Source organism: Procambarus clarkii, chromosome 1 (assembly GCF_040958095.1).
Source record: "Procambarus clarkii isolate CNS0578487 chromosome 1, FALCON_Pclarkii_2.0, whole genome shotgun sequence".
NCBI classification, from domain to species: domain Eukaryota; kingdom Metazoa; phylum Arthropoda; class Malacostraca; order Decapoda; family Cambaridae; genus Procambarus; species Procambarus clarkii.
Window position 1 is genome coordinate 54134106 of NC_091150.1, and position 11496 is coordinate 54145601.

The following is an 11496-nucleotide window of genomic DNA, read 5'->3' on the forward strand; positions in this document are numbered from 1 at the left end:
AACCACGGCAAGGACAACTAGGTGAATACACACACAGACACACACACACACACACACACACACACACACACACACACACACACACACACACACACACACACACACACACACACACACACACACACACACACTAAGAAGTTAGTTAGGGGTCGAGCTCGTATATGAAAGCACATCTTGGTGAGTACAATTGAGTACCCACACACACACACACACACATACAGACAATATTGACATCATTATACACAAATCTCACAGAGTTGAATGATGGTAATAATTTAAGTTTTACATATATATATATATATATATATATATATATATATATATATATATATATATATATATATATATATATATATATATGTATATATATTATCATTTGCTAGAATAATATTAATTATTATAACTTTAAATTCTAAATAAAATTCTTAATTCGTAGAGAAATTGAACAATATCCTCCATGGGTCCTCTAGGGATCTATCAGTTCGCAGAGAATGCAACCAACACGTCAATTGTGTGGTGTTGCAAGATGGTGTGTTGCACACCTTTACTAACACAAATGGGAAGATACAATTTCTTTAGTAGATGATGCACTTTATACTTGCGTGCACTTTTCTTGCATGATCTTAGGTGTTCCTTGTGAGTATTTTTCCCCCCTCCTTTTATACCCTGAGTAATAATATTGGTTCTCTTGGTTGAGAGTCTAATGTGGACTTATTTTTCTGCTTCTGTGCACTCAAGGCGGATATTTTTTAGTCCAGTTGATTCTCAGAGGCGCTTGTATCGTTTCCTGTGATAAGTACAGACACACACACGAGTCGGAACGCTTTTCAACCAACGTCTAAAAGACTCAGGCCTCTCTTCTCCTGACAGCCTTGCTCCCCTCCTTTCCAAATAGATAAGCAGACAGCCCGGCAGGAAGACTGTCAGACAAATAGACATCAACTTAGGCAGGCAAACGCGAGACAAGAAACCAGCTAAGCAGAGGCATAAAGAGAAATGGGCGGGGAAGACATGGACAGAGTAGCAGGCAGGTGTGCACTTAGACAGGCTAACCGGCTGCTAGACAATTAGGCTGACAGGGAGGCAAGCAATAAGCAAGAAAACCTGTGGTTACAGGCAAACTTTAATAATGACTATTAAGAGAAAGTCTCATGAGGTTAGAAGAAATAATATGACTAATATTATTTGTATACTGGGTGATAAAGTGTACTAAGAAGCAGAGAGAGAGAGAGAGAGAGAGAGAGAGAGAGAGAGAGAGAGAGAGAGAGAGAGAGAGAGAGAGAGAGAGAGAGAGAGAGAGAGAGAGAGAGAGAGAGAGAGAGAGAGAGAGAGAGAGAGAGAGAGAGAGAGAGAGAGAGAGAGAGAGAGAGAGAGAGAGAGAGAGAGAGAGAGAGAGAGAGAGAGAGAGGGGGGGGGGGAAGGGTAAAAGAGAAGGTTAAGAGAAGGTTAGTCGAAGGATATCTTCGTTCTGTCATATTCTGAGGAGCTGAGAACCTGACCGCAAGTCATTTCCTCCGGAGGATCAAGCCAGTGAAACATTCCTGAGCTGTGTCTGGATACACAGGCGACACACGGAACGACAATGTCCTCGAGTGCTGTCGATATCTGCTTAAGTCGCTGCTGCCAAACTTTCTTTCTTGCAGCGCATTCGACAGACTATTTCAGGAGCGCTGTCGTCGTCGCAGACGGTCCCAGAGTCCAGCTAGACTCATGTCCATAGTTTCCGAGGTATCACTTTGGAAGGTCATGTTGCTCCTGTGGTCTTTGTGACCTCTTTGGTCTGTGTGACCCCCTCTGGTCTGTGTGACCCCCTCTGGTCTGTGTGACCTCTCTCGACAGCATCTTGAGTGATTGTCTTGTGTGTGATTGAGAGGTTGAAAGTTAGGAAAAATGAGGCGATTAAAGTCAGTAAGTAATACGCGTAGAATTAAATAAGAACAGCCCTACTTTTGCATAACGTGTATTAGTGCTGTTAATTGGCTTGTTACATAAACAACAAAAATGCAATCTTAACACGTGTGATATATTCCTTACGTGTAGCAATAACCAGAAACCTGAAGGAGTATCTAAATAAGAATCTAAAGCGATTATTTCAGCTAACCAGAATTAGAACAGCCAGGCAGATAGAAAAAAATAGACGAGCAGTCTGGTGAGCATAGACAGACACACAGACGGACAGACGAGACAGATGATAGCTAGTAGACAGGTGAGTAGTAGGGAAGGGGAGGACGGAGCTACTTGCTACACACTCTGAGAAGACCTCAATAATTATTTCAGACATTCGCTTTTTATAAGCTGTTTTCCTTGTCGCTTTCCACTCCTGGTTTAGCTGTCATTCTGTTGAACTTCACCTGACTCCAGAAGTGTTCCTCTCTTCACCACTGCTTCAGGGGGCTGTCTTAGCCATCGACAACCGTTGTCTCCTCTAACTAGCTTCGGAAACTGCCTTTCCTATATATCTACAGGTGCTGTCTTGTCTTCAACACTCCTAAACTTTCATGAACAGTTAAATTATCTCCCCCCGCAAACAGTTCCTCCAATGCTTGACTTTTTCTTACTATTTACATCACTCTTAATTTTGCATATATATATATATATATATATATATATATATATATATATATATATATATATATATATATATATATATATATATATATATATATATATATATATATATATATATATATATATATAATCTTTTTAGCAGTATCAGTGTCAAGACAAAATCTCGCGGAGCCTTGACTTCATTGTAACTCAAAATGTTTTGGTGAACCGTCAATGCCTTCATGCTAATGGTTTGGTAGATCATCAGTGGTCCCGTGGTAATGTTTCGATTGACCATCAATAATGTCATGCTAATGGTTTGATGGACCGTCAATATCCCCCATGCTAATTAAGCTCCCTCCCTGAATCATTTCTCCCAAGGCTCAACAAGAGACTTACGGACTTCCCGCGGATATTGACTCCCACTAAGACGCTGGTACGCTTCTTCATATACACCCTCTAAAACATCCTACATCGCCCTCCAAAAAAAAACTTCCATTTTCATCCAAAAACACCCTGCAACTCCTATCAAAATACTTTCTATATCCCTCGAAAACATTCTCCAACTCCATGTAATATACCTTTCATTTCTCTCCAAAACACTATCTAATGCCCTCCAAACCACCCTTAATTTCCCTAAAAAAAGAACCTTCTATTTCCCTACAAAACACCCTCCATTTCCATCCATTTCCTTCTACTTTCCATCCACATAATTCATCTTCTACGTATTTTACCTCCTTCCTCCCCTACACAGATTTTCCTTCTTCTGCCTCTTCGTTGTCGCCCCCGTACGAATCTTTCTGTTATAGGCGCCTTGAAGGTTGGGTGTTGAGGCCGGGAAGATGTAGCCAGTCACACTCAGGATTCACCCTCCACCCCCCATCCCTCTCAGGTGTGCCAGCGGGGGCCGCGAGAGGCGGGAAGGCAGCCAAGGGCGCTGGTGGCGGCTATGGCGGCAACCATGGCCTTACCAACTTCTCCGTGCGGGAGATGACATGGGAAGGTAAGGATAGGAAGAGAGAGAGAGAGTTTTCGGCAGGGGCGGAGGGGGGGTGGGGAGAGAGAGAGAGAGAGAGAGAGAGAGAGAGAGAGAGAGAGAGAGAGAGAGAGAGAGAGAGAGAGAGAGAGAGAGAGAGAGAGAGAGAGAGAGAGAGAGAGAGAGAGAGAGAGAGAGAGAGAGAGAGAGAGAGAGAGAGAGAGAGAGAGAGAGAGAGAGAGAGAGAGAGAGAGAGACAGAGAGACAGACAGACAGACAGACAGACAGACAGACAGACAGACAGACAGACAGACAGACAGACAGACAGACAGACAGACAGACAGACAGACAGACAGACAGACAGACAGACAGACAGACAGACAGACAGACAGAGAAGGATAGACAAAAATACAGACAGGAAGAAAGAAAAATAGAGAGGGGGAGGTGAGAGTAAGTGGCAGATATAGATAGATAATAAAATAGAGACTGAGAAAGCAAGAGAACTACACAGAATCAGACCAAGAGAAACAAAGCGAGAGAGAGAGAGAAATATAATGTTAGGCAGGCGGAGAGAGACATGAAAGAAGAGAAACAAACACATAAATACAGTAAAGCAAAAGAGAAAAAACTTCATTCACGTTTGGAGAACTTTATGCATAAAATTTCGAACAATTGCATCATTAACAAGCCCAGCAGTTTTGCGCATCAACGCTCTCCGTTCATCAACCAACAGCTGTCAGGATCAATTCCCGCTTCAGGAAGGAAAAGCGCATGGGAACGTTTCCTTTCGCCTGATGCCACCTTTCGTGAAGCAGTGGAAAGGTAACTAGGAGTCAGGCGGCTGTTGGGTGGAGAAGTCAGACGCTGGCCCAGAGGGAACCTCGACTGCCACACACCAGACACAGGTTTCTTGGTTCCTGAGGGAGGCAAAACCACTTGAGAAAGTAAATATGAATTAAGGAGTGTTCCCGGAGAAATGCAAATGGTGGAAATCTTCGTCGCTGAATTAACGAGTCTCGTCATTAAGATGCAGTGTAAACGATTCGTCTGCTTAGAATTTAATGCTTTCCAGTTTAGTCCAAAGGTGTAGGAACCTTTTCTTGTTTGGACGCCAAATTGAAATTAACTGCCCTTCAATACGGCCACATTTTATATTAGATATACTGCAAAAATGTAAATCTTTTGTGAAAAGTGAAATTAATGTCAACAACTTTAACTGAAAGCAGGTAATTAAAGAAAATTATAAGCTTTAATTACTTTTTTATGATGTTTTTAAATTGTGTTTGGCTCCTACACAGAGGTGCAGCTTAGGCTGGTCCTCCAGGTGCATTTAGATTACTTTGAGAAGACCACAGGAAGGCTGCCTGTTGATGATTCCGAGGATCAACGTCACCGTGGCCCTGCCTCTGACCAGGCCGCCTGGTTGCTGGTCTGATCAGCCTGGCTGTTCGATGCGGTTCCGAGCAGCCTGGCGTACATGTCATAGCCTGGTTGATCAGGTATTCTTTGAAGGTGCTTGTCGAGTTCTCTTTTGAACACTGCGGGAGGTCGGCCAGCTATGCCCCGTATGCGTAGGGGAAGAGTGTTGAAAAGCCTTTGATGTTGATGGAGTTCTCTCTCAGCGTGCCTATAGGCTCACGAAATGACCACAAGGCCGCGTGCAGCCATCCCCCACCCCTCCTGCTTTACACTCACTGCATAGCAGCAAAAGGGTTTTAACAGAATTTAGAAGCAATTCGACTTTTTACTCTACTTTTGACTAAAGACTTGATTCATAGGTGTGCTTGTAAATATTGTTGAAAGATTGTAGTGAACAGCAAAGTGAGAGGTTGTTTGTCAGCTGACAAAAAGCCAGCAGGAGATAGACAGTAGACTGCAAGGTGACAGCAGTGTGATTGCCAAGCTTATTTACAAGTACAAGTGGCGTGTTCTGTGGGGAAATGCGGGTCAGAACTTCTCATTCCTTTGTTCCTGCACCATATAGTGTAATGTGTATCACATGATTGTAGTTGCGGATTAGCTGATGTTGGTAGTGCTCTGTTGTGGGATGGTTCTAACTGCCTGTGTCTCCCACATCTCCCCGCAGACATCGTGCTAGCCATGCAGTTGTCAGCTATGTGCTTTGGAGCTCTGCTGGCGCTGTGTATCGTCGCCTGCTGCGCCTACAAGATCTGCGGCCCGGCCGAGGAGATCGACTACAGCCCGCGATATACCGCGATTAAGGAAAATCACCCTCGGTTACCTCCGGAGCTGCTACGGGAGATCTACACTCTACCGACGTCTGCCTCCGGCCACTCGCAGCAGTCCGGCAGGACCCGCAAATCGGTCACCACCAACACCACGCCGTCCGAACCGACAACTCCGGCCCCCAACCGACCACCAGAGTCGGGGATGATGGCCGACTCTGTCAGCATCTTCTTTGAAGGCGGGCCGCGGGTGACGTCGGTGAACCGCGAGACTCTGGGCGGCGGGAGAAACGCCATATTGGGACATCTGCCAAACGGGAGGCCTCGAGGACCTCCGCTGGTGGATATGACCCCAGCGGTGACCCCGGCGCCCCCAAGACGACCCGCTGAGATGACTCCAGCGCCCCCGAGACGACACGCTGAGATGACCCCAGCGGTGACCCCAGCGCCGCCGAGACGACCAATCACCGTCCAGAACACACGAGCAGACGTCTATAAACCACCTCGGCTCTTAAACTTGAACTGTATGCTTGACGGAAGGCCGCGGCTGCTGACACTCTCGGCCATGTCGTCGTCGCGAGTGGCAAAGGAGGTCGCGAATCACGGGGCAGCGAACAGACTCGCGGAGTACAACCAGCACAGCTCCACTTTGGACCTGGCTAAGGCGGCTGCTGCCTCCATCCCTTCCCTCTCTCACACACACAGGTCGCTCTCAGAACCCTACACTTCGCTAGTCTAGTGCCCTCCCTCAGCACCTCCCCAGCACTCCACACTACCAGCGCACACAAACCTCAACACGCTCTGCCCTCAACCATCCGGAATCGAATGTCCATTTTCATCACAATGCTGTTTATGTTTTGTTTGTTTTTTCAAGCGGGAAGACCATTTTCCCGCTCCAATGTACAGATTTGATAAAGCATTGGACAACTGCTCAAACATCGGTGCTTCGTGAAGGACGCGTCGAGTGGCCAGAGTGTCGATCGACCACGTCACTCTTGCTTTATTTGGTAGCCTTAATATATTGATACATTTTGCGGGAAATGTATTCCCCTACGTGTTCGCATTATAAGACAAAATAAGAATGCCTTCGTCGGTTTTGTGCCCTGGTGATGAACAAGTGAACTATGTGACATTGCAAACTGTCATTGATGTACCAAGCACGACTCGTTAAGCTATATTACACAAAGGGCAAAAACAATTTAATTTGAATCAAAACAGAAATTGTTAAAACCAATTAGTGACATATTGAACAAATTCTAAAAGGGTTCAATAAAAATATGACATAATGATCAATTAGTTACTGAAAAACTTTTAATAATGCTAAGGAATTCTAAACAGTAATTGTCGAACATTGGATTTACTGTGAGTGCAGTTGCATGCCTGTAGTAGTAGTAGTGCAGCTGAGCAATGGGACCAAGATGTTGCAAGGGTATGGGCAGGAGACGTGGAAACACAGTGACACCATAAGGAGATGGTCTCACCACAGAAGGAGGACGGAGCCTTCCTGCAGAAGTACCTAGCGAGGGTTTTCATCACGAGGACCCGTAGTGTGGTCTTCACAGAGTCAACTAGTATAGTCGACCACAACCATATATTTGATATAATCCCTCTAACCCTTTCATACGAGTATTTTATTAATTCTTTAGTGTACAGAGAGTAGGCAGGGATGATTTAGGTGTCAAGTGTGCTTGTTTTTTTTGGGTGGGGTTTCATTCGCTTCTGTTGCTTTATTGATTTGTAAGTAAATGCTCATTATGATGCTTGTAATGACTGGGTTCTGACAAGTGATCCTTCGCATACAACGATGCTTGCAGGTAAGCAATCAACGTTGTTCGCTGTTACACATAGGAGACGGGACCAAATATATTGAAGAATGGAAGACCAATGTTTAGTGAACCAAGTGTTACGTAGAAAGTTATATTTCACTCTTGTATGGCATCATTTTAATATAAATATGGGTGTTTATTTAGTGTTTACAAAATAGCAGAGATTACCTATACATCTTTATGTGATAGATATTCTAGATATTTCTCCCCTGTACTTAGTGACTCCGACGGTATGTTGAAGCCTGAATGGGAACAACTGTACAGCGTTACCACTTCATTACTTAGGGGAAAGACGGGGGGTAGGGGGTCATAACTATTGTGAACTACTGATCCAGTTCTGCTCCGTGGGGTCAAATTCTGCTCCGTGGGGTCAAATTCTGCTCCATGGGTTAAATTCTGCTCCATGGGGTCAAATTCTGCTCCACGGGTTAAATTCTGCTCCGTGGGTTCAAATTCTGCTCCATGGGTCAAATTCTGCACCGTGGGTTCAAATTCTGCTCCATGGGTCAAATTCTGCTCCATGGGTCAAATTCTGCTCCGTGGGGTCAAATTCTGCTCCACGGGTTAAATTCTGCACCGTGGGGTCAAATTCTGCTCCATAGGTCAAATTCTGCTCCGTAGGGTCAAATTCTGTTCCGTGGGGTTAAATTTTGCTCCATGGGTCAAGTTCTGCTCAGTGGGGTCAAATTCTGCTCCGAGGGTCAAATTCTGCTCCGTGGGGTCAAATTATCCTCCGTGGGTCAAATTCTGCTCCGAGGATCAAATTCTGCTCCGTGGGTCAAATTCTGCTCCGAGGGTCAAATTCTGCTCCGTGGGGTCAAATTCTGCTCCGTTGGGTCAAATTCTGCTCCGTGGGTCAAATTCTGCTCCGTGGGTCAAATTCTGCTCCGTGGGTCAAATTCTGCTCCGAGGATCAAATTCTGCTCCGTGGGTCAAATTCTGCTCCGAGGGTCAAATTCTGCTCCGTGGGGTCAAATTCTGCTCCGTTGGGTCAAATTCTGCTCCGTGGGTCAAATTCTGCTCCGTGGGTCAAATTCTGCTCCGAGGGTCAAATTCTGCTCCGTGGGTCAAATTCTGCTCCGAGGGTCAAATTCTGCTCCGTGGGTCAAATTCTGCTCCATGTGTCAAATTCTGCTCCATGGGTCAAATTCTGCTCCTTGGGATGAAATTCTTCTCCAAGGGACAAATTCTGCTCCAAGGGTCAAATTCTGCTCCGAGGGTCAAATTCTGCTCTGTGGGTCAAATTCTGCTCCGTGGGTCAAATTCTGCTCCGAGGGGCAAATTCTGCTCCGTGGGTCAAATTCTGCTCCGTGGGTCAAATTCTGCTCCGAGGGGCAAATTCTGCTCCGTGGGTCAAATTCTGCTCCATGTGTCAAATTCTGCTCCATGTGTCAAATTCTACTACATGGGTAAAATTCTGCTCCGTGGGTCAAATTCTGCTCCGAGGGGCAAATTCTGCTCCGTGGGTCAAATTCTGCTCCATGTGTCAAATTCTGCTCCATGGGTCAAATTCTGCTCCTTGGGATGAAATTCTTCTCCAAGGGACAAATTCTGCTCCAAGGGTCAAATTCTGCTTCTTGGGATCAAATTCTGCTCCAAGGGACAAATTCTGCTCCATGGGTCAAATTCTGCTCCAAGGGTCAAATTCTGCTTCATGGGTCAAATTCTGCTCCATGGGTCAAATTCTGCTCCATGAGTCAAATTCTGCTCCGTGGTGGTCAAATTCTCCTCCGTGGGTAAAATTCTGCTCCGTGGGTAAAATTCTGCCCCGTGGGTAAAATTCTGCCCCGTGGGTCAAATTCTGCTCCATGGGTCAAATTCTGCTCCATGAGTCAAATTCTGCTCCGTGGTGGTCAAATTCTCCTCCGTGGGTAAAATTCTGCTCCGTGGGTAAAATTCTACTCCATGGGTCAAATTCTGCTCCGTGGGTCAAATTCTGCTCCATGGGTCAAATTCTGCTCCGTGGGTCAAATTCTGTTCCTTGGGTCAAATTCTGCTCCGTGGGTCAAGTTCTGCTCCGTGGGGTCAAATTCTGCTCCGTGGGGTCAAATTCTGCTCCGTGGGGTTAAATTCTGCTTCGTGGGGGCAAATACTGTTCCGTGGGGTCAAAATCTGCTTCGAGGGTCAAATTTTGCTCCGAGGGTCAAATTCTGCTCAGAGGGTCAAATTCTGCTCCGTGGGGTCAAATTCTGCTACGTGTGGTCAAATTCTGCTCCGTGGGGTCAAATTCTGCTACGTGTGGTCAAATTCTGCTCCGTGGGGTCAAATTCTGCTCCGTGGGGTCAAATTCTGCTCCGTGGGGTAAAATTCTGTTCCGTGGGGTCAAATTCTGCTCCATGGGTCAAATTCTGCTCCGTGGGTCTAATTCTGCTCCGTGGGGTCAAATTCTGCTCCGTGGGGGGTCAAATTCTGCGCATGGGAGTCTGCGCATCTTCTCGTCGTGTCATACCGGAACGCGCTCTACATTTCTGGTACCCGAACGAAATATTGGTGTTTGTCTAGATTCTGGTTGTAAGGTAGTACAAAGTCACCATCGCCTAACGTGATGATTTCAACGACTCGTTGACGTGAGAGATGTAAATAAGCTTAACTAATCCACTCCTGTCCTGCTCTAGCGACGTTAAGACACACTCAACTAATTCTCTGGAGCTTTCAGAGTCAGTCGTGGGCATTTTGGTCCTTTAATATGAAGACACAATTGGTTCTTGATTAAAACAAAAATATAATTTGTTTTTTTCCTTTGTGACAAGTAGTGCGTAATATATTTGATTACTGAAAATGATATATTTTTGATTTATCACATCAGGAAATATTGTTGGGGAACATTGAAGGTCTGTATCGATGCCCACAGTGTACTTAAGCAGCGTTTCATAGTCATTAGGCATTCTACAATTATATATGAGATGCAAGTTAGCGGAAGATTTGCAATATTATTAAAAGACAAATCTTCTAAGAATTTTTTTTTGTTAATCTTTGCAATCAACCAATAACCAAAATTCTCAAAGACTTTGTTATACACGAATACACTGAACACGTGAAGCAGTTGTAGTGGAGTTATTATTATTATTATTATTATTATTATTATTATTATTATTATTATTATTATTATTATTATTATTTATTATTATTATTATTATTAAAATTATTATTACTATTATTTTTATAATTGTTTGTATCTGTATGCACGGCGTGCCATGAGTGACACTGACAGTGAGTGACGCGTATAGTGAGTGACGAATAAGTTTAGACAGGGTGTACTGTCGGCCATGTTGTGAGGTGTGTTGCTGTCCTCATGACGCACTTCTCCACGTGGCATCAAGACAGATGCACTCCTGCTCACGCACTCATGATGTGATCTGCATATGAGTGAGAAAATTCGTAGAAGCCGTGGTGAGGGTTTGAGCCTATGTGGTGGTTCGTGGCTTAGTTGACTAGGGCGTGTGAGTGGGATCATTCAGCGCGTAGGTTCGAATCCTCATCACCAGCTCTACGGATTTTCACATCGATGCAGTCACGTTTGTGTGATTATTATCTGTGTATTGAAAGAGGAGCAACTGGAACCTGACCACCCATCACCAGGGAAAGAATTACCCAGACACAGGTATAGATTAGCTTGGAATAGTCAGAAAGATTAAGCGCTCAGAGAATATATATGAAATAATCTATACCAGTTTCTGGGCAATTCTTTCCCTGGGGATGGGGGGTCAGGTTCCAGTTGCCTCCACTCTCCCTTTGTTTCTCTTAGTCTGGTGTTGACAACGGCCTTGATTGGCCGATACGTTCATCTCCCTTTCCTATTTCTCTGTGGATTTTACGCATACAAGTGATCAGTGTTTCGTGATATATATATTATATATATATATATATATATATATATATATATATATATATATATATATATATATATATATATATATATATGACAGTGTCAGACCACGGAGGAAAATTGAAAACAGGAATT

General features: G+C 44.5%; 1 protein-coding gene across 1 annotated transcript; it reads left to right on the forward strand.

Moving 5' to 3' along the window:
* The first annotated feature begins 2730 nt into the window (after window positions 1–2730).
* LOC123753521 (uncharacterized) lies at window positions 2731–8416 on the forward strand. Its single transcript, XM_045735490.2, has 2 exons — window positions 2731–3550; window positions 5610–8416. The coding sequence occupies exons 1-2, from the start codon at window positions 3157–3159 to the stop codon at window positions 6446–6448; spliced, it is 1233 nt and encodes a 410-aa protein (XP_045591446.2). The 5' UTR covers window positions 2731–3156; the 3' UTR covers window positions 6449–8416.
* The last annotated feature ends 3080 nt before the right edge of the window (window positions 8417–11496 follow it).